Source organism: Coloeus monedula, assembly GCF_965178545.1.
Source record: "Coloeus monedula genome assembly, chromosome: 3".
NCBI lineage: Eukaryota > Metazoa > Chordata > Aves > Passeriformes > Corvidae > Coloeus > Coloeus monedula.
In genome coordinates, this window is record NC_138783.1 from 109754648 (window position 1) to 109779673 (window position 25026).

Below are 25026 nucleotides of genomic sequence, written 5' to 3' on the forward strand. Positions count from 1 at the left end.
ACAAGTCTAATATATTCAAGCTACATAATACATCTGCCAAAGGCTAATTTCCTGCCAGGATCTGAAGAACAGCTGGCTTAGTAAACCAAGTCACTGCTTTTCATACAGCCTGCTCTTGGCTCTGTCTCCCCCAGGACCCCTCTGCGCTGAGATGGGAGCAAGCTTTTTCACTTTGTGAATCACCAATGATGGCAAAAGAAATTTCCTTGTGGATTTAATTTCCAACGTCTCTGTCCCCCCATAATGCAGCAGATGCACTTCTGCTAAATCTTATGGAAGTGACCCCTCATCCATGAAAAATGATGGGCAAGAGCAAGCTGCCACAAGAAAAAAACCCCCCAGAACTAGTAACCTGTCCCCAAAAGAGCAGCAGAAAAGAAAGTCATCATAAAAAGGCTCTAGAACTCAGCACTGGCTATGGTAGGGAATAAAGGGCAGTTTTAATGCACAGGTGTCCTGTGATATACCAATATATGTTGTTATATGGGAGAAAAACCCCAAATGATTAACCAGAAAGGGCAAGATGGGATTTCTGCACACATGTGTAGGTGGTCACATGCATGCTTTTACGAGTACAACACTGAGGTATGACTATGGATGTCAGTGCACATCCTGGTCTCGGCTGGGATACAGTGAATTTCTTCTCAGTAGCTGGGACAGTGCTGTGTTTTGGATTCACTCTGGGAATAATATTGATAGTATTATGTTTTGGGTTTGCTACGTTTTGTTTATCCTAAGACTGCCTTTTTTTGTGTGTCTCATGCTCTGCCAGTGATGCACGAAAAAAAAAAAAAAAGCTGGGAGGGAACATAACCATGACAGGTGACCCAAACTAGCCAGGGGGATATTCCACACCATAGAACAACGTGCTCAGTGTATAAACTGGGGGAGTTATCTGGAAGGGGGCTTATCTGGGTTCAGGGTTGGGGTCTGGCCTTGGTCAGCATGAGGTCAGCAATTGTATTGTGCAACCCTTACCTGTTGTTTGTTTCTTTCTTTTTATTATCAAAATCATTATTTGTTATTATTATATTTTACTTTATGTCATTGAGCTATTCTTATCTCAACGTCTCAACCTACAAGTTGTATTTCTGCTTCTCCCCATTCCACTGGGGTGGGTGGGGGGAAGTGAGCAAGTGGTGTTTAGCAAGTGGTGCTTAATTGCCAGCTGGGCTTAAAGCACAACAGTACAATAAAATCTATTTCAATTATCTCTCACATATGTTTCCCTTTCTGCATTTCATTCTTTTTTTATATGCCTTCTACAATTTTACTAGAGATTATAATATGTTAAAACACACACTACCTCATTTTCCATTGATTTGAGGCTCGTTTTGAGAGAACTAATAACTAAAAGTGTTAGCAAGCAGCAATGAAACTGTTCAAATCAATGAACTGAAGAGTACTTTCTGCTTTGTCTCTCATTTTATGGATAGAGACAGAGACAAGACCAGGAAAAGTCAGGTCAGGACAAGTTTTAAAACCTGGAATTTCTAAAAATTTGATTTTTTTTTTTTTTCTTTTTAAAAAAGTGTGTTCAAAGACTTACACTAACTGAAAACCATTCAACACAGAATCCATGTAGCCATTTGTCAAGTGCCATCTTTCAGAGTTTGCACTATCAAATTAATACATGTAATAGAATGTTTTCTCCCTTAGAGCAACTAGAAACTTCTAAATTTGACTTTATTTGCTCTATAAAATGTTCATTTAAAAGCAATGACACTGTGAAATTAAAACTGGTCTTGGTCTTTAAAAATATTTTCAATGTGAATGAAGGATACATATTGCTTTTTCTTATATCTATGTAGAATTACTGGTTTGTCTCAGCGCTCTTTTGATAAACAAGAGATCCTTTTCTGCTCTACTTTACTGGAAAAAAAAAGCTGGAAATTTGTTTTTTAACAACTCAGTTATTAAGTTTCCAAGGAGATCAAAGGAACATCTGGAATATCTCCTGCTATCTTTAGTGTCTTGAATTCAAACTTTAAATACTCATGCACTGGACAAATTCCACCCATTTTTCTCCAGTATTATGTGTGTTTTCACCAGCTGAAATGAGGCCTGGATAAATGTGGTAGGTAGTGTCCTCCCAGCCCCAATGTTCTTCCTCAGCTCCAGCAAAGGCAAGACAAGACCTAGTAGAATTCCAGCTGGGACCAAAGGAGGTCCTGTGGCTCAGCCACCTCCACTCCTTTACTTGCAGCAACCACCACCTTCTCAAAAGCAAAGAAAGGAAAGAAGGAGGAAGGGGAACCATGGCTCCTGGATCCTTTAATGCTTTTATAAAGTCTTAGACAATATGAGGTAGAACAGGCAGGAAACCTGACAGTGTGGATAGCCAGTGTAATTTGTTAGTCAAGATGAGCTAATTTTCATCCTTGAAATGAATACATTTGTCAAAATGTGAATATATGAAGGGAGGATGAGCATTTTGTTTCTTTTTTTCTATTTGTTTCTTTTAAAATTTAGGTTGGAGCACTTGGAAAATTAATTGTATAGCTATTAAAGTATTAGATGAATCCAATTAACTCAGTATGGAAGCATGTGAACCCATCAAATCTACTCTGTGTGTTTGATCCAGTCTGCATATATATGTATATGTATGTATATTTCACATAAAAATGAAGTTGTGCCATAAATTAATTCAAGATATTCCCTCAGAATGGATAATTTCTAGCACTCTTACTATGATAATATTAATAACTAAAATTATTGCAAGAAACCTATGATTTAACATGGAATTTAAAAATGCACACTTAAAATCACAAAATTCCATGTTCCTCAATCTTATAATAGCTGATTTATGATGGAAAAACAGACAATCAGAAAAACCAGAAGCAAATCTAAATTCAATCCAGAAACTTTGTCCCATTTGTTTGTGTTCTAGGAGTATGTATCAGCACATTTTTTAATGATGTTCCATAATATACTATGCAACTATCAGAGCTAATTATAAAAAACTCCCTTTTCTCTTACTTGGAAAAGATGGGCATTTTTTCATTGATCCACAAAAATTAAATAAGGAAGAAAATTTGCAACAGTTTCGTTTTTGAGGGCTAAATTCAGTAATTCAGTCTGTGACACACACACATACACACAAACATAGCTACTTCTTAAGCAGGGCAGAACTATTCACTTTAGCAGAAAAGTTTTTGGTTCTGATATGGTACTAAAATAGAGGGGAAAAAAACCCAATAAAATCTCTGTGGAAACTGGTGATTGCCATATATATTTTACAGCACTGTAAAAGGAAATAGATATTGATTTTCTTTAGCATCCACTACAGTGACACTTTTCATGTTCTCCGATTTATGCATGTATAACGTCAAATTAAGCTATCAGTATAGAATGATGCTACACATTTAAGAAATTAAATATAGCCTTTGGTATAACTTTACCTAAGACTTTCATGGATCTAGAATACCTTAATTAAATATGAATATGTATGAACAAAAACAACAACAAAAATCTATGTATTCAGACAGCCTGCGTAGGAATTTTGGTGCCAAAATCTGAAATTCACAGAAACAGTGAACACCTCTAAATTTATTCTGGACAATCAATGCTTGTCAGTCTGCATTTGAACTCATTTAAACTTGGACTTTGAAAGAACTTTGACAAGCTAATACAGACTAACAGACATATGTATGAGCAGTTTCTCCTACATTGACTCTTTCTCTGAGGTCTGAGATGTTCCCTTCTTTTCGGTAGATGGCAAACTCAGGACTCTGCAGCACTGCCTCCGAGCGGGTCATCCAGCTGTGGAGCTCTGTCGAATCCGAGTCAAACCTGAGAGACAGAAATGTGTAATAAGACTTTCAATTTCCACTAAGTTTGTGAAAACAGGATTGGCAGCAAACATGGTTGTTTAAACAAGTGAATAAACAGCAATTTCTCTCAGAAAAAGACAGTTTTAAACTCCCATGTCTCATCAGAGAGTTCATAAAGTATTCACCCTAAAATTTAGAAATATAAAATTTAGAAAGTTTTCCATTTTTCAGACCCTAATTTGACAGCTGAACAGATTCAATAATTTTCACAATAAGTATTCTAATTTTTCAAGCTGATGTTTTTGGAAGACATGAAATAAATGCCTCTCAGTGAAGAGAGAGTACCACAAGTCTGTTGGCTGAGCTGAGGATGTAAGGCCTATCTGGATGCAACCTTCAAACCTGTGAGATTTATATCCCAGCTTGTAATGATGATATTATAAAGGAAATTCAAGTAGAAAATTTGATGGTAAGAAAGAATCTTTTCTGATTGACTCAAATTTGTTGTAGAATGTAATCACCAATCAACAGGTACAACTTTCTACAGTTAAAGCTTTAGAAACCAAAATTAAGATCCCCAACTCTCTGCACTTACTTTATAACTAATTTTTTACTCCACAGTCCTCCTTACTACAGTCTGGATTCTTTCATCAACTCCTGTAAAACTGATCTTAATTTTTGTTAACCACTTGTAAGGTAATGTCTCAAAATGTATATATGTAGATTACTAATGTCTAGAAGTTTGAAATTGTGATTCAGTATCTACTGTAGGTTCTAAAACAAGAAGCTTCAGACAATATTTTTTCTCAGTTGTGCCACACTCTCTGCTTGATTGCATTTCTTTATTGCACTGTATGTTCTAATATTTATATTCCTTTTGCAGCTGACTTTCCTTCTGCAGCAACACAGTAAACACAATAGAGCAGAAAGACCTGGGGGGAAAAAATAATGAGCTTTATCTTTCAGTTTGCTTTGTGACTATAGGTTGCATCATTTTCATACAAATGAAAATCTACTAAAAACAGTAACTTGAACAACAATTATACCCCTGGATGAATTTAATTATTTTATAAAAATAGACTTCATTTATACAAGGATTTATACTTCTAAAATACAAGGATGTAAGGTAAAACCAGGTGCTATATAAATCTACATATACAGAAATGAAAAATGCATATAAGAAAAATTTCCATGCCTGAGCTAATATTTATGATTCCCTTTTATTTCCTTCTCCACTGCGATTTTTTGTATTCATAAATAATGAAAGCAAAAGAAAAAGAATCACACACTACCTTAATCTCAGTCCAATATTCTATTTTCAAATTATAGACTCTTAGGAATAATTTTGATAAAACAATTCCTGATAATACTATTTGAATAATCATTCCAGGTGAAAAAATGTGACTTTGAAGTAATGGAAAGTGCAGAAATCTTCAGTTTTATAAAGAACTACAAATCCAGAGGCAGAAGACAAAATAAAATTCCCAGATGGTTCAAGGAATGTCTGTGCCGGTAACGGATTCTAATCCCTGAACTTGAACTCCACAGTCAGTTAAGAGCTTCCTACTTCAGCTTTATTTCTGATCATTAAATCAACTGCAATTCTTGAAGTAAAGTGTTATCCTCTGATCTGCAAATAATAACTGTATATTTGATGATCACAAACCACCAGACATCTGACAGCAGTGAAGACAAGTTTACCGGTCCCTGAGTACTAAAATTCCTTGACTGCAGGTACAATTGTATGAATTCTGGCATTTGTTCTATTCTGAAGCTGCAGGCAAGTAGGATTAGTGAGACCAACTATCTGAAAAATAGCCTGGTGTTACCCTGGCACAGGATGGAAATTGACAGAGAAAAACATTTATCGGTGATCAATTCTTCAAAAGACAGGATTTATCCCTTGCCTCTGCAACACCTGGAAGAAGAATGGGAGCATTTGGGATGGTTTTGACAGTACAACAAATAATTAGGAACACATCTCATGGCCCAGAGAGCCATCAGATGGTGGTGAGTATTAGGCACAGACCTTTAGGGTCCCTTCCAACTGAAAGCACTCTATAATATGATATGATTCTCTGATATGACAAAGCTGATCTCACATAACAGATTGCTCTGTCACTTGCAGTTTCTTCTGGAGATAAATATAATTTCAGAAACAAAGCCTCCTGTTCAAAAAGGGCAATAGGAGGGTAGAAGATAATTAAAATACATAAAAGTTAAGTTTAAGTACCTTTTTGCAGTACATAAATATTTGTAAGATAAAGACATTTTACCCAGTATGAAAAAAACCAAACAAAACACTGTCATGTTCATCTTGTGTAAAAGGAGGGAACATTGGTAGAAATAGCATTTAATCATTCTGCTTTAGTGACTGTATGCTTCCTTTCTGAGCACAGCTGCAGTTAAAAATTATATTAGCTCTAGATTGATATGGAAGTATAAATACAGTCTTTAAATCTCCTAGGAGCAACAATACTTTTGACATAAAATAGTGCAAGACTACCTTTCTGTCCCAACAAACTTCACCTCACGTAGAATTTGTAAAAATAGATCCATGGAAGATACTAAACCAAAACTCACTTGAGAAATTACTTTAAATACTACCTTAAATTAACATGCACATTGGCACGCTAACCACCTAAAAATTCAATTTGAAGGAGTGGATTTATTCTTCATGCAGAAGTCATGGTTTTGTTTTCCAGTTAGTCTTTTCTTCTGCTGTTCCACAAGGGAGATACTATTTTTACTGGTCCCACAGCCCTCTCTTTACAGGCTAGCACATGCCAGCTGAGTTCAAATGGAGATTTGATTTTATTGTGAAATATAAACAAATTTTCTCTTGTTGCTTAGTGATTTCCAGATTTTTTATTTTTATTAGACAAGGGACTTCTAGTAGGACTACAGTATCTTGCTGTGCTGTGTATTTGGGTTGGACATTCCATGCACAGAAGGAAAAAAATGTGATGCAATTAAGTTGTGAAATGCCTCAAAGTTGAGATTTATTGTGTATTTAATATGGAAAAGGAAAGCCAGAACAAGGAGTAAATTTTGATACATGATCATAGTAAGAGAGTTTGGAATGGGAGTCTGAAGTGGACATATGGCTTAGGATGATCCAGAAAATCAGTTTGTGGAGAATTTTCCATGAAATTGTGACTGGCATAGATTAAAAGTATGAAGATGGTTTTAAAATACGCTTTGAGTAAATAGATACAGAAACAAGTTCAATGTTGAACAAGTTCACATAGGAACACGAGGCATGAAGTATCTTCCTGTCATGCGGCCATCATGGTGCATAATCTTATCTCTAAACTGACTGAATTTCATCTTTAAACTACATTACTATATTACTGCTACCATGGCCAGACGGTGGTTTCAGTACTTTGTTCTTTTAACAGACAGAAATTGCCTGACAATTTCCTTTGCTCGTCTGTTTTTTTTCTTTTCCTTCCTTCCCCAAACAAAAATCACACTGGGCCTGTCACCACTGTGAATCTTGGGCAGACATAAAACCATTTGCCTACATCTTGAGTTGGCAGGGAATGATACAACTTTGATCCGAGAACCACATTACTGAATTATTTTGTTTCCATGTCTGCACTGAAATCCCCAGCTCACCAGAGGTCTTTCTCAGCTGTTAAATCAAAAAAACACTAGATGGAGCAACTATACTCTTTTTAACACACCTTGCTCTTCAAAGGGCATCAAGTCTCTTTCAAATCTTCAGATTAACATTATACCAATAATAATGTTATGGCAAGTAGACCTTCCCTGGAAACATTAAGCATGTAAAAAGCTATTTACCAAATTACAAAGGAAGGTATCTTTGGACATTACTGAAGCACATTAATATTAAAAATATGTTTAAATTAAATATTAACCAACTCTTACCTGTCTGCTATTTAAAAACTTAGCATGACCAGAGTAATTTTCAGATATTTCTATGATATGCAACTGACCTGTTTTTCCCAGAATATGTAAATACCATGAAAACAAATGTTACCTTGCATCCCTTCCTCCCATTTACATGGGTTTTTTAAATTCTATAACCTCAGCTGTGTTGCATTTATCTCTAGCCCTAATGCCTAATACATACTTCTCAAGATCTTATTATACAACTCCAAGTATTTTATCTTTCTCAGTTTCAAATTTATTCCTTTGGGAAAAGGAGGTTTTCTTTGACTAGTAGCAGAACTTAACTCACCTGAATTATTCTGACATTTTGAAACATTACTTCTGAAGCAGTTTTAGGTTTTTGGGGGGAGAATGGAGGGGGAAGAAATTTAAAAAAAAAATCAAATCTGATTCTTATCTCTGCTTTCCATCACTTATGGCAAAAACTTGCTTTAAGAGGCAAGAAAAAATCAACAGCTTCCTTCCCATGCATCCATGTCGCAGTGAATAAGAGCAATGGAAATGTGACATTCAGTCCTGTGGATGTTACTGGTCTACAAATCAAATTGCTTCTTCTCAATTTCTTCAGTTTAAATAGAGATTTTTATACTTTCAATCCTGACAAAACACTTGGAAATATTAAAGTAAAACACATTCTTGAAAGTTTGATGCTTCACTCTTAGCCATCCATTTTTTTCTCCTCGGCTTAGTAACTGGAGGCTGTACTCTTACAGAGTACAGTAACACAATATTCACTGAGTAGCCAAAATACTCTTCCTCCTTAAAGAGGTTTCTAGTATCTCTAAAACATTTAATTCACAGCAAAGCAAATCTGGAGCACAAATCTTTCCAAACATGTGGCAATGGAGCCTGATGCATTTATTTCAAATATACTCCTTTAAAGAAACAATGTTGCCAAAAACCTGAGAACAGATGAAAGAAGCTGGCAAAACCTGGGAGCATTATTCACCACCTCAAAAAGGCCTCAACCCCCAATGTGTCTTTCCCTTCCAGCCCCAAAATACCAAGCAACAGCATGCAGTGTGTTGTGCTGTGGCTGCAGAAAGCAGCCAACACAGTCTGGTTATTCACTTTTGGAAGCTTCAGTAATTGCTAGGGTTTTTTTAATCAAACCGAAACTAAAGAGTACATAACCATAAACTATTAGCTATTAAGGGCTCAGGGAAAATTTTGGTTGTAAACACATGCAATAGAGAACAATGTAGGAGAGGTAGGTTGAGAACCCCCATTCTTTTAGTTTCTTTAAAAAAATCAAAAGGCATGCATCACTATGGGCTTTGTTTATCCTGGGGTGCAGCTACAACTGAATACAAACAAAAAAGCCCTGAAAGATCTTGTGGCCAACAGTGCACCCAGAAAATAAATGACTGGCTGTTTTTTCAAATATAATGCTTCTTCTCACATCAGAAAAAAGCATTGATCAAAAAGGTGTCTAGTCACCAATGAACAAAGATATTTTAACTGAGCACCCACATTTTAAGATAAGCTTTCTTCTTCCATTATTACGCTTATATTTAGTATAAATTTATATTTCCTTTTCTTTGAGAAAGACAGCAACATACTATTAAATGTGTTTGTTTTCAGGACTACATTTTTACATATTAATTAAAAACAGTCACAACAATTGTTGTTCTAAGCTGAAACTTCTTCCCCAAAGTTTACTGTCAAAGTGTTTTTCTGAAGCTATTTATTGATTGGTCCTCCCACTGTGGAACATCCGCTTGGACTTTCTACAGACTAAAGGTACATAAATTGTGGGGTTTGGTTTTTTCTGTTTTTTTCTCTGTTCAGTTAGAAATGCCAAAAAATTATCTGAATGGAGAAACACTGCCTTCAGATAATACAACCATAATTCATCCTGCTGCACAGCTGTGGACATTTCCAACGTTTACTTTTGGACATTGCCATAATGTAGATCCACTCATAGGTGTAACAGTCACCCTGGACTAGTTCTCATGTGCTGGTGCAATTGCATTTTTAAAGCAAATCTAGTAATTTCAGCACACAACACAATAGTTGGAGCATATTAAAGTGTATCAAACAATTAACTCCATTTTTCCTTGTAAAAGTCGGATTTCTCTCCCAGCAGATCAAAATAAAAGTCTAATCTGTGCATAAATGAAAAGGACTCTGATTTTACACATCTAAAAGAAACCACAACTTATTCACTTATGTAAAGTCATCCCAGGCAAAGACTCAGAACTAAAGGTTGTTCTATCTTGACTCTAATCTCAAAGTTAAACAGAAATTATATAGTGAATGCACATAGTTTAGAAAGCATTAAAACAAATCAAAACCCCTTGAAACCTAGTATGCATGGTAAAAAAAAAATCATTAACACTGTAAATTTGGTAGCAGATCTACCAGTAGTATATTTACAAGCAATCCTAGTCTCAAAGTTGATAATATATCCTATTTTCTGTAAAAGGATCAGTCAGATTTATATATAAACTTGTTAGTTGTAGTGCTTTAGACAGACATCAGCTAAAACACTCTAGCAACACATAATTATCAGTTTCTATAAACCAAGGTAGTTTGGAACAAAACCAATTCCCATAATCCAGCTAACTCCTGCCCTCAGGCAGTTTCATTGCCTGATGACTATGAAGTCTGTATTCTGCTGTACCCTGCCAAGTTTACTTTCAGTATTAAGGCAAATTAAAAGAATATGAACAAGAAGGAAAATATATGCTAACAGCAAATATATAGTAGTTGGGAAAGGAACTCCTACTGCCAATTGGTCTCCAGTTTTATAATGATACATATAGCAACAATTTTCTTGAAGAATTAAAAGAGTAGGTTTCAAAAAAAATCATCCTACTTAATTTAGCTTTAATTAAGATAATGCTTTCCTTTATAGCAGTGGCCTTATACTTTACATCCTTATGAAGTAAGGTCATTCCTAAAACATTCAGTATGGAAAGAAAAAAGTGAAAAGTTTTAAAATATCAATTATTTAAATACTTGAAAACAACAAGGATTCTTAATTTTTCAATTTCAAAATAAAGCACATCACTATTTTCATGATAGGGACCATGCTGCAATAAAGGTTTACTGTGGTATATAAGCCAACAGGGCCTTGATCCCGTTTCTCATCTTTGCAATTAATACTGAAACATTTACAGGAGTGCTAAGGCTTATAATTCCTGATAAGTAATAACTATGCCATCTAAAAATTCCTTCAACAAATTCAGGACTTACAAGTCTGCTGATACTCATTTCTGTGCATTATTTTGAGTGCTTGGGAATATAACAGCAAAATATAATTCTCACTATGATTTAATGGTAACCTAGGATAAGGGAAAAAACAGATTCCAAAGGAGGACTTTGGAGATAGATTCAATTCATTCAAATTTAGCTTAACATATTATTTAGACTAAGCAATTTCCATAGAAATAGCTATCCAATTTAACAAAAAGGGGGAGAATCACTCTTCTTAAATCATTCCTAAATAATGATGCTGAGCTAGAAACCTTACTTTTAGAATGGTTAAACACAGGTACAATGCCTGTGTATAAAAAAGTATCTATTTTTTCAGTAACATACAGCTTCAATTTAAAAGAAGCCAGGTTTCTCCTATTCTTGCTATATTTCATTCTTCTTAGTAAGTGAAACACTATTTTATAAGAAAATAGTTGTCCTGGTAAACACATTGAACTAAACGAGGACATTGTCTATAGAAATGAGACACTGAATGCAGTTTCATGTCCCTTTCAGTCCTTGAATCTATTACCTTGGAATTCATGTTCATCTGAATATCAAAACACATTTCCAAAACAAACGTTACAATGAATGTTTGAATTCTACCTTCTTAGCACCTCATTTAGAAACTTAGTGCTTGAGGCAATTCTCCTTAAACACATCAGAAATTTTTCTCCTGACTTTAACTAGTGTTCGGCATTAATCTAAAATCCCTTGTCACTTGTACTTGAGTTACACAGGAAAAAAAATCTGAAAGTAATAATGCATGTTTCACCAAATATTAACTGCCTCTGCAGAGCTGCTATTTTTACTCCTGACCCATAAGCCAAGAAGAATACAATGAACTTTAGAAACCAGGTAATATCTGCATTGTTAGTATTTTAACTACTATAAAATGCTTCTTAAAGAATACAAAATTCTTAGAATTAATGGAATGCTTCTTGCCCATCATGTTTCAAGACCATAGCCGAGTGGGATCCCCACGATGCCATACATAAGGACTTCAACTGACTATAATTACTATGCAATGGTATTGATGTAATCATTAACATTCTATACTGATAAATAGGTGGAATAGAAGCACAATATAATCCATAACTCATACTGAATAAAGAAAGAGAATTATCAGCTGGTACCCTAACAGAGAACAGAAATACAATTTTAAGCTCAAAATAGCATACAGAAAAATATTGCAGTCAAATGACTATTTTTGCATTTTCATCCAGACTCTATCAGTATTCTCTCTGTCTCTTGATGATTCTCACCTCTTCCTAATTTCTGAATCCACAAGGAGTTGCCTTTTTTTGTGGGGTGGAGGTGGTGGGAGCTCCTCTTTACCATGCTTAACCAGGATTTGTTCTCTTGTGGTCACCATAGTTACAGTTTCCATTACAGTTGTCTGTGTTAGTGATGTCTGAGTGGTAGTGACAGCCTGCGAAATCTGTGAGAAGTACAAAAACAGAGGTCACACATTGTTTGAAAGACTTCAGTAAAGATTGTTTGGAGAAGCAATACAAAATAATGAAAATAATAGAAAAACTGCTCCCATCTGATCATAGGCTGACCTTCAGAAAAAAACCTTACATGCAACTCAAGCCAGATTGTTTTATCTGACTCATGGTGTGTGAATAAGATATCTGCAAAAGCCAATATCAAAATCAGAAAGGATTCTAATGAACTCTCAGCTCCCTGTAATCCATGCTGAATGAAGAAAAGAAATCAATGGAATTTTACAATGGAATTGAATGATAGCAAATACATACAATTTTACTATGACTAAATAATAATTTCAGACTGTCCCCAGTCTGAAAATTTGCTCCTTGAGAGGTGATGAAGGCATGAAAATTACTAAATTACCAATCATTAGTCTTACCATTTATAAAAAATTTCAAATCTAATGTAATTCACCATAACCTACTTGCATGAAAGGGCAGTCAACTTTCTGGCTGGAAATCTTAGATTAGGACATACACACTTGAAGGCAAATTAATTTGCATCAGTTTTATGCCAAATTAAAAAAAAAAATATTAAAGGGTTACTAATACCCATGGCATGTAACACTGTAAACACTACCAATCTAATGCATTTAGCTTTGCCCCAGTAACATGAAAAAACCCCTTTGTATAGCTCAGCTGAATTAAAAAAAGAATGATGAGAAATATTTTTTGCTCATACTTGTTTGTACACTGCTTGTGCATGTACTGCCAATTTATACTTTTTTCCATATAACACCAAACTAGAAACTTCCGGCTCAGACCTGGGCAGCTGTTCTTAAATCCCTTAACTCATGAGAAATAGGTCACTTCTTTTTCTGATTCTCTCAGATGATGGCTCATTTGTCAAAATGCTCTAGTTACAGCTCCAATGACCAACTCACAGTTTAAGAGCAATGAAACGGAAAATAAAAGAAAGAATTTATACCAGGAGTAGAAAAAGTTGTGCACCTGAAGAGCCCTGCTTCTTTGCTTTTGCTAATATGCAAGAATTAGAGTTTCCAATTCAATAATGGAAATTCCAGTATCTAAAACTCCATTAAACTATAAACACATACTTAAATTATCTATTACTTCTTTTATCAGAAACTCAGTAAGAGAATTGAGTCTGCTTAGTTATTGAGACATAAGTGCTTCTACAAACAAGGAAGAGGCAAACAGGTCTAACACCTTTCCCACAATGCTTTCTTGCATTGAAAAAAATAGTAGAATGACAAGGAAAGGGAAATACTGTTAGTAAGAAGCCTCTTCCCAGCAGGCAACATCAGTAAAGCTAAGAAACCTGAAAAAAACCCCAACAAATTCCTTTTCTGAATTCTTCACATTGTCTTCTATGCAAAAGTCTTCCTGTTCTTTGGCCAGGCTGCCAGTGGAAGTGATGAGTTGGGAAGTGCTTTACCACTGTAAATTGTCTCTATTTCTTACTTAAAGCAGTTAACCCAATGCTGTTCTTCCACCTCTAGAAAGAGGCACTAGTCTAGATTTTAGAGCAGACTCTGGACTACTCAGAAGATTATAAAATTTAGATACAGAACAGTTTTTTTTAAAAATATATGCTTAATTATGTCAATTGAACAAACCGCTTGTGACCTGCAGGGATTTAGCTAATATATGAACTACAAAATTCTCTGGAAGAGAAAAACACCCAGTTGACTTTTTAATCACTAGAATTTTATGTAGTAACACTCTTGTTTTAATTCTCTCAACAAATGTATTGATTTTAACTTTTTTTCCTACAGAAATCATGAGAATATTAAGTCAGCATTTCCATATTTTTATTTAAAACTCTATACAGCATACTTTTCCATTTTATTTTAATTAATTATAGGGCAGAAAGAAAAGCAAGTTAAAGCTTCTGATGTCTAGGGTTCTATGAAATTTGAGGCTAGAAAGTCCCTGAGCTGACTAAACATAAGAAAAAAAAGAATTTCTTGCCTATTCTCTAAGTTTGGGTACAGTCTCTGTGTCTCTCTTTCCTCTTCTCATAAATTCTTATTACACTCTGTTTTATCTAAAAATCAATGACAGGATGATGTTTCAGACACCCAGAGTCATATCCTGCCATGTTTTCATTTGCTAATCAATATTAGGGCAGAGTTTTCAGCAAAGAAGGTGAAACACAGAATAAACCAGAGCTAGGGCACTGTAGGAATCATCTGCAGCATAATATCAATTACACAGGAGTAGCAGCTTCAGCTGGAGATGGGGAACTGCACTTCCAGAGCTGGTAGTGCAGTTACTGCTCAGAGCAGTCATGTCATGATGCTGTGGGGGGTAATGATTTCAATGTCAAAATAGTAAAAAACTGTTTTTCATGCTGAATCAACAGGAGTGGAGGTTAAATACTATGTGCTTCAAAAGGAGAATGGAGATGTGAATTTGAAGTTCATAATTATTCTAACTACAGACAGGGTAAGACTGAAAGGTAGATTGCAGTCTTACTCTGCAAGAGAAGGCTGGTTCACATTTAAACTGCATACAATTTAGTGTGTATAGGACAATCAAAAATATTAGGAATTACAAAAAAGAAGTAACTTTAATTGGCTTATCTGGGGAAAAAAAGAAAATGAAGGAAAAAAAAAAAAAAGAAAAAGAAAAAAAACCAAAACCAACCAACCAAAAAATATCCCCACCCAAACATCTTTTTAATCACCAAAATGGTGTGTTTCATGTATTATTCAAAGATGGTCCAAATAAATGTATATTTTCTTCATCCCTCTCAGTCCCTGAATAGCAAATGTGATTCTGAGAAGGGGCAATATAGACTAGGGCTTTAACCCACTAGAAAATCATATGGAAAGTGCTAAGGTGACTCACAAGGCTGCACATTAAAAGGCTTTCAAAATACAATGCTTGCCTGCAGTATCACATCAAGCGCATCTTAGAAATATGTTAAAACTCATCTCTTTTCAGAGTAGAAAAATTCAAATCTTTTTCATCATCTATAGGCAAACATATGTACAATGTGTGTACAGCACTTCAGTAGTTTTATGTCATTTTATTTCTCATTTATACAGCAGCCTTCCTTTAATGCCAACATTTATTACTGTCATTGGAAGTGCCCTCTGTCCTGATAAACTCATAATTTTCTTTTACACTCACTTTTGGAGCTGTCATCTGCTCTTTGATGAAATTTATCTCTGTGAGTGGGGAAGTTCAGATGAGGAATGGTGTTTTCTTTAGTTTGGAAAGATTTTCAGTACAATTTAGAGGAGCATAATGAACTCAGCAAAGCTGGGTTTAGAGTTTCTGGAAGCTACGCATCTAACCTAAGCAAGCTGTCCTTGTCCTTGATGCCACTGTGTGGTCAGTGAAGGAAAGCTGACATTTTCATGATGAGGACAAACTGCTTTTTTAGAGGTATTTCTCTCTCACACCCTTGCCTTCCAGTCATTTGTAGCAGAAGCTTCAGCCATGTGTTCTGATTAGATGCTTGAATTCAAGAGCAATTAATTCAGCCAAATGTGGGAGGACTCACATTCTCCTTCTGCACTTTTCCTTTGGGATTTATAACTACTTTGTATGTCTAGTTGGAGAATCATCTTTGAACTGAGCCTGAGGAGATGTCTCTTCCATTTAATTTCTTATTTTGTTAACAAGTTAATCATTAAGTGACACATTATTAAGAGAAAAGGGGAAATAACTAAGGACAAAAATGTAATTATGAAGGTATTATGAAAATTATTAATCATAGAATCCTTTAGATTGGAAAAGACATTTAAGATCATTGAGTTTAAGTATTGACCTAGCTCTGCCAAGTCCAACACTAAATCACGTAAAGTTAATTTTGAAGGCAATACCTAAGCCTGATGAATAAAATGTGCATTTTCTGATAGATTTTAGTGAAAAATACCCTATTTTTCACCCTCTTCAAAGTCTCCTCCTCCCCAGCTCATGAGTAGAGAGCATAATGAGATCTTGTAAACGCATTTTTTCCTTGCAGTGTAAACACATAAATGAGCTCTGTAATGAATATTTTTAAAAACTCTACTAATATTGTCTGCCTGCCTAGAGAGAAACACATGTTGACAAGTACACCACCAGTATTTCACAGAAGATATGTCTGAACAGTGTATCAGTGCCTTAGAAACAGGTCCTACAGTCAGCACTGACTGTGCAATGTTTCCAGAAGGTGAAGCAATATCCCCATGACAGAAAATCACCGCTGTCCAAAGCAGAGCAGCTTGGAGGAAAACCTTTTCAAGTGAAGTGCTCTGCTATGATAGGACAGCTACACTGGTTTTGGAATCCAAAGCATCTCCCAGGCATGCTGATCTATGTTTAAACTCTCAGGACTGCTCACTTCATTTTCTGTAACTTAAGTTCCATTTTCAAAACTAGTATCTGCTTATAGGAGTGATCGCCAATCTAAACAGCTCTTGAACAATCTGGAGTGACTTACTGACTACCTCAAATCACGTGATCCTAGCCATCCCAAATCCAAAAAAGAATCTCTGGAATTTTCCTCTGCTTTGAAACAGGAGGTTTTCCACAGTAAATATGTTATAACTAAATCTTATTTCCAACTCCTAAATGCTGTGTACACAATCTGGTTTTGCTTTCTCTTACTAAGTGAAATTGTGCCCTTGCCCCGTTCTCTTTCCTTCTATTCTCCCACACTGATTTTTTCCAACATCAGCTGGTTTTTCTAACTATCACAGAGAAAACTAAAATATTAAGGTATGAGTTGAAAGCAAGGTTATTGAGAGGTATTCAGATCACCACATGAAGTATTTCTTTAATTACAGCAGCTTTTCTTTAATTACCCAAACAAAATTTGGATGAAGTGTTTGTATAGAGCAACAAAAAAGGGCAGCATGCTCAAGGGAATTGAATCAAACTGACCAGAACTGTGAGAGACCTGTATGGACAGGACAGAAGTACCTGCTGTAACAGTCTGCTCTGTGCTGCCTAATTAAAAAGCCTTAATATCCATTTCCATTTTATCAGTCATACAACGAGAGCACAAAAATAACCCAATATTAGTGAGATAATGGAATGGAAAAAAGGGAGCCCATTTGGGTTTAAATACAGTAAGAAAGAGGTGCTAGCAAGATGTCTAGGCAAAATAATTGTATATGGGTTTGGGTACTACACCAGAGAGCTGATTATTTTTACCTGGTTTAAAACCTCAATTTCTTTTCTAAATGTATTATAGTTAAGAGAAAGTGTTCAAACATAATAGCAGGTTATATTTTTTCATTGTCACTTTGGTTACAGATATAGATTGATTTCTTTATTTTTCCAATAAATTTCCTTTTTTTGTAGCCTCTCTTTTTAATCTGTAAATCAGCATATGATATGCAGAAGTAAAATAGCAATCAATTATAAACTTTTACTGTTGAAAAAAAATAATTTCACTTAAACTAGCAGACAGTTCTGGCACTAATTTAAGACTATGTGCTATTTCAAAGAGACAGCTATAAAAAAGTGTGTTATTATAGGTTAAAAATAAATTAACTGGAAAGGTATTTTCATTATGGTTTGTATCATCCCTAAAAACATAGTTAACAACCCAAGAAAGTAATCAACACTATAAAGAGAGATTAAAAACTAAAGAGAGAAATAAAATTCTGGAAAGTTATATTACATTTGTATTATGCTGTCCTAAAAATAAAATATGTCTTAAGCAATCATGCAGGGGAAAAAATTAAAACAAGATGACAAACAGCACCAAAACTACTTCAAGCATTTGACTGTCAAAGGATCTGATTGTCACAAACTGATAAAACTGGATTTTACAAACCTGCTTAGAATTGCTCTCCACCTTCTGCACAAGGCTTTCCCAGCGCTCGGCAAAATTTTCAAGACGACTTTCCAGCTTTTGAGCCACTGCTTTATTTTTCACAGCTACGAGGAGATCTTGGCTGAGCAACTTCAGCTTACTCATCATTTGCCTTTTCATTTCTAGATCTCCTTTTAGAATCTGTTAAACAAAGTAACAGAAGGAAGAACACACATTCTTACATAAAAAACCCCAAACCAAAACAGTCACAAAAAAGGAATCCAACAAACTTAGAAGAAAAATCATGAGGAGAGCATCATAAAGAGCTGAAAATGGGTAAGGGCTCCTATAATTCCATGATGTTGTTACCATAAAAACTACTGGCAGAGCTTACATAGTGGAATGCACACATTGCACTTTGCAAAGCAACATAATATGGCAGGTGAGGCAACTCCAAACCTCACAGCAGGCTTCAGGTGGTGACATGAATCCAAAAGCTAACAGTTGTGTTACAGGAATAGCCTTAAAACTGCACCAATGCTAACACCTATATCATGTAATTACATGTCAACCTTTCTTTAAAGTTTCAATGTACTTTGCTATATATTGCATATTGAAAAAAGTTTCCTAGAAAAATAGTATTTGATCCCAAACCAGGATTAAAACATACAAACGAATAAACCCAACCCCCCCCCCAAAAAAAAAAAAAAAAAAAAAAAGAACCCAAACAAAACAAAAAAAGCCCAGACAAACAGAAAAACAAAAAAAAAAAAAAACACTGCCAAGGGACCTTGAAACTCCTGAGAAACAGGAGTTCACAAACAGGCTGTTCAAAACAGGCTGTTCATATATCCAAGGATCATTCATAGCTTCAGTTCTTACCTGGGTTTACTTGTTAAAGCCTTAACTGCTTTACTCCACTGATTTCCATTCCTTAAACATTCATTCCCTACACCCTAATCCTGCTGACCATGGCCAAATTTTGAACTTTCCCATGCAGTTGTGGATTGCATTCCAATTCCCAACACATGACAGGGATAATCAAACAAGTGGTTAGACAACAGAATTTAGTCTACATATACTTTTCTACAGCTATATAATCCAAAATTGTAATTAAAAATACAACTCAGCAGAAGAAAGATTTGTCTTTGTAAGCAGTACTCTTTCTAATCAGATTTGGTTTGAAACATTGTAATTACTAATGGTAGGTACAGTTAATATCAAAATTTAAATTGATACATCCTTGAGAAGTAGAAGCTAACTTTATACTGAAGAATCTGTTTTCAGAGTAGTAGGAGATTCTAACAGATGGAGGAAAGTAGATGTAAACAGGTTTAGCATGTTAAATTTCAAGCACTGCTATATTTGACCTTTTTTTACGCCTACAGTGTCAGAAAAAGCTCATGTGGAAGCCACCATACACACTGACTGGAATAATAAAAATCGGTATCCTGTGAAACATTGCTTAGCTCTGAAGAGCAGTGCTTGATTTCCAACCACCCCAGCTCACAACACCAAAGAGTTCAGCATCAATCCAAGATACTTGGAGCACAAGTGGGATGTGAAACACAAAGGGAAGGATGCTAAAAATTTCTCTCAAAGATACTGCTCACTACAACTTAATATGCTTTTGTGATAGCTACAGTCAATCTGGAAAACTATACTGGGAGATTCTGTTTTCATATTTCTTCATTAAAAACCTGTCAGTGTGCCACAATAACCAAAAATATGCTTTGGGCTTTTCTCCAGCACAAGAATAGACCTAAAATAATAATAGCAACTGCAAAATATGTAATTTGCCAATTCAGAAGACAAGACATTGAAGTTTGCTTTATGAAATTAATTATCAAATATATCAGTCATAACTTCTGTTGAATACATACTGTAAGCCCTGATATTTGAATGTTATAAAGTGATTTCCTTATTTTTGGTAATGTGGTTCTATTTTTGGGGGGTTTAAATTTTTAATTCTTGCTTTTTTCTTTTCATTAAAGATCAAAAACTTTGCTTACTGCAATAGTCTAACCAGCAACACCCACTGTAAAGTAAGTTTTCAGCTGCGAAGAAGTTTATTCCAGTCAAAAATCGTGTTAATATCTAACTTATTTTCTCTAGGTTAAAAAAAGAAAAAAGCATTAGGTGAAACAAAAAAAGATTTAACTCTATATTAATGGAACATATACTATAAATATGTAGAGGTAGATCTTGTATACCTTTGCAATAGCTCTCAGTATTTTTTCTAAAAGAAAGAAATTGAATATGACATACATATGACATACATATGCCATACATAGCACCAAAATTTCACCTCAATTCTACATTCTCAGTGTATCACATCTTCCAGCTCAGTCTATGCTCTGTTTCACCCTGCATCTTGTGTAAGAATTAGAGACAATTATAGTGTCTGTGAATAAACAGTAAGTGGAAAATTAAAAAACAAACAAACAAACAAAACAAACCCAAAAACAAACAAACAAAAAAAACCTCAGTTATTTTAAGGAATTATTTTAAGAACTGGAGCAACTACCTGCTAAATAGTTTCTCTGACCTTTAAACTAGGAAGATCCCAGAAGAGAGTTAATGACAAGATAAATTTTCACATAAAAATACTGAATAAATCCTTTGAAATAAACTGCATTCTGTGGAGGACTCCACACCAGAACAGGCAGATGTGCTGTGACGGAAATTGTGACCCTGTGGAGCGCCCACACTGGAGCAAGCTCCCACCTGTAGATATTAATATGATATAAAAGTCAAGTTTTCCCTACTGTGAACAGTATCTAAACAGACTTATTTCACTTTGATCACTTTAGAATGCTTAGGGCCGTGTAGGAGGGTTGTAGAATTTCAAATCAACAGTCGCAATTCTAAATGGTTTAATAAATTACCTTCAGAAATTTCCTTCGGGCTTAGGAGTTTGGCTAAAGAACACAACCTTAATCTGGCCACTTTCTACATGGAAGAGATGCAGAAAACATAGGCTGGAAGCTCTTATGCCATATTAGAATATCAAACCTAAAATTCTTAAGGTCTAACAGGAGCAGCTAATGCTGTAATTTCTTGCTGGAAATGACTGAGTAAGTGAGGGGCCAAGCTATCATATTGTTAAGAATATAAACACTTTTATACTAAGGGAAAATAAATATTTTCCTTCGTCACAGACTCACTTTCACAATTCAGGCCTAATTGTAAGAGTAACAGCTTCTCCTCTGCCACATTCAAACACATGTCTAAGTCCAAAATAAAATACACCAAAAGACAGGCACGACATGCATGTCAGGGTCAGGACAGCTTGATCCCATTTTTCCCTATTTCTAAAAGCCAGTCCAAGAGCAGGAGGATATATTCCCTGCAAAAAAATTTCATGTGGCTGATGTATTAATACAAATTCCTGAAGATTCAGACAAGATAAAAATAGTAAATTGCCGTACACTAAACTTCTGTCAATTTGGCATTGGGTGAATGTCAAAACACATACTCCCTGGAATTTGGTAACAACTGCTACTAGGTCTAAAACCTGATAGAGGAATTCCAAAAGTAAAAGCTATTTTTCTGATGCAAATCAAAGACACTAAAGAGGCAGTGTTCTTCTACTATACAAACAATATTTACATACCTAAACAATTGCATTATGAATCATGTTTCTGAAAAGACCAAAGTTACTCATGTGTAAAAAAGATTAAGTTGCAATTAATAAACTCCACCTGTTCTGTTAAGGATGACATGATTCTTGCTGATGTTCAGGACAATGGAAAAATCACCTTATTTACTATTTTATGTTGTTCACTCAGTTTCCTGAAAGACCACAATTATTTCAGGACAAAAATGGGTAACAATTTAAACAGGCAGCATAATTTTAACTTAATTTTAACTTCATAAGAGTTCATTAATGAAACTTATGAAAATATTACGAAAGTGTTTCCTTTTTAACATCATGTTTTTAAGCAATTCTGAAAAGTATCCAAACTGGCCCTATGCTTAAGACTTGCAAACCATTAATAGTCTGCTACTTCACAGTTTGTGACAAACATTTCAACCTTCTGTACCTATGTCCTCTAGCAACCTTCTGAAATCCAAAAGTACAAATTATTTGAATAAATTTGAATTTCTTGTAATACATTTTTCTTCATGCAGGAACTCTAAAGCATGCTGAGTTGTCTCCAATCCATTACGTGTTAAAAGCCTGGCTTGAAGTCAACCTCAAGATTGCTCACGTGTTAGATTGTTAGAATTTCCAAGAAGTATATACACTGAGGCAAATACACGTTTTCCTTCCTTTACAAAGAAATTGACTTAATCCTAAGTAATCTTTAATCAAAATCTAAGTCTGTACTTCTAAATGCATATTTTTACTAAACCCTAAGGAGCTGCAGAAGGAAAAAGAAAGGAGGAGAAAAAAAAATATATATGGCAGTGTAATAATTACAATGTCTCAAGATTATGCTAAAAATCAATCTTTTGGTTTGTACATTAATGACTGAGTCATTTTATGAATCAAAGGAACATCTACCAATAATTCTGGACCAGCTAAAATGGAATTAAACCATCAGTCTGTAAGTACATTTTTATTTCAGCTTTATACATTTGTATATGGGAGGATAAAATAGAGCAAATTTTAGAAACATCATAGTTACTTAAACCTTAGAAACATCATGGTATTTTTATTAACCCAGAGCCTGAATATTTCTACTTTTTAATGCAGAATGATGAGAAGGACATAAATCCTAAATCAATTTTTAAAAATCTAAGGTTGAGCCTTAGATATACATAACCAAGATATGTATATCCAGTAACAATTAATGACTAATGCATAATTATTAATTGTATGCCATTATATTTATTACTTAATAATATCTAATTAATAACAGAAAACTGTTCCTGCCTGAAAAGATTACCAGTTTTGTTCCTAACAGAGCAATAATTTACCTATTTTAACCAAAGCATGGACATGACTGCTTCCTTTCCTCTAAATGCAGAGACAGTCATGATTGCATACAGAAATAGCACATACCATATCATGTTCTTTACAAAGGTCCTACTGCTGCAAAGCCACTGGTAAGTCTAGGCTGCAACAAGTTTCCCACCTCTACAGGCACAGCCAGACCTAAATTCCCTCCATAAAGACCATGCACGGTGGAGCATTTGCTGAAGAGTGAGGTGGAGGATGTGGTGAAAAGGGTGCATCTTGTGCATGTAACTACATTTCTGATGCTGAGGTACAGCTGTAAAGTAATACTAATTTCAACATTTCATAACTTCTGAGCCTTTAGCTTTTTGAAGTTCAAGGAACGTACGACAGGGTTTGCTGTATGGTAAGTACTTACTATGCATTAACCTTTGCACAGATGTCTATAAACTGAGTCTCACACACAGTACACACACCAACAGCATCAACAAAGAAACTATCACTATAAAAGTATACGTATTTTTAAGACAACCCATTGCTATTTTATTTCATGAGCTTTTGACTGAAGATGCAACCAAGAAAAACTCCTGTATCAACCGGTTCCTTTATCAGCAAGGCTATGAACCAACTTATTCTATCCACAGGAGGCAATGCCCAGTCCCAAAGTATGAAACAGAAGTTCTGTTAAACCATACAGTGTGAGAGTGGGGTAAAGCCATGTGCATTCAGACTCAGATTAAGGAAGCTGAACATAAAATAGAAGAATGAAAATATACATACAGCTAATTTGCTTAGATTGGTCAGCATTTCATTTTGATCTCCAAAGCCAGTTGTACGAATTTTGCTCACAGCATCCTCTTTCTCAGTAAGCCATGCATCAAAAAGGCACTGAAATAAAATTGGAGAGAAAAAGCTTCCATCAGGCCTTTCCTATATATGCTATATATATATATTATTATATTTCCTATAATATTTTGAAGAACATTCCAGTTTATAACTGCTAAAAAGCTACTCACCTGCTCTTCTGCAAAATGCTGCCATTTACGAAGAATATCTTGCAGGAGGACCCATCGCTCTTCTGTCCATCTACAGATGGCTGCCCACCGTTTTCCAAAGTGCTGGAGAGAAAGAAACACAAAAGAGAATTTTGCATTTGTTTAGTCTTTTCTTCCTAAACAAGAAAAACTGTTTTCCCTATGGCATTACAATTTTTTAATGGAAATATTTTCTTAATTCACTTTTTTTTTTTGAGCATGTGCCCTTAAAATATGTTGCATGTCACACTGAATTGGATTTTAGCATCATTTGAAATAAAACCGAAATGGAGAGAAAAGGGAAAGCAATAGATCTAAAGACAGAATATTTTAAAACTAATCTACAGACAATTTTCTAGCAAGTCTCTAGCACTACACTTTCAAAAACCCATTCTGTTTCAAAACTTTATGATGCCCAAAACAGAACTACTTGAAACATAAACATGATGGCCCAAAGGTGTGGTCAAAGAAAATTTGGCTTTTAAGCTGCATCAGTACAGTACACGTGGTCAAAGTTCTTACCTCTTTTAAAATATTGCAGTGGAAAAAACCCCACCCATATAAACTTCCACACCAGCACAAATCCCACTGAGGTTTCCCAGGTATTTGTAGCATATGCTATACCATATGTATTTGTATTACATAAAACACCACCTTTTTCTCTTCTCCCTTATTTTAGCTGATGATACAACACTTTTATTGCAATGATTTATAGTGACTTGATTACCCCTGGGCATCAGATGCAAGTTATTCAGCTGCTCCAAAATAAAAAATCTCTTATAAAACATCTGAAAGATACTTAAACTACTGCATTCTTAATTTTTCATCCACTTCAGAAACACATCCTGACAAAAAGATAGTAGTTTCTTCCTTTTTCATATTTAGTTATTTACTTCAGGACTCTTATGGGTCCCTTATAATTTGAGATATTATATAATGCTGTATCTTTTGCATTTACATATTCCTCATAGAGATT

General features: G+C 34.9%; 1 protein-coding gene across 5 annotated transcripts in view; it reads right to left on the reverse strand.

Annotated features, from left to right (window-relative positions):
* DMD (dystrophin) overlaps positions 1–25026 on the reverse strand; it is a 999626-nt gene that overhangs the window by 680963 nt on the left and 293637 nt on the right. For all 5 annotated transcript variants that reach the window (XM_082277447.1, XM_082277448.1, XM_082277450.1 and 2 more), the window contains 5 exons: positions 24033–24134; positions 23797–23904; positions 18132–18311; positions 12158–12333; positions 3669–3792 (listed from right to left, as the gene is read on the reverse strand). In XM_082277447.1, coding sequence (XP_082133573.1) covers positions 3669–3792; positions 12158–12333; positions 18132–18311; positions 23797–23904; positions 24033–24134 — 690 coding nt within the window. The remainder of the gene's footprint in view (positions 1–3668; positions 3793–12157; positions 12334–18131; positions 18312–23796; positions 23905–24032; positions 24135–25026) is intronic.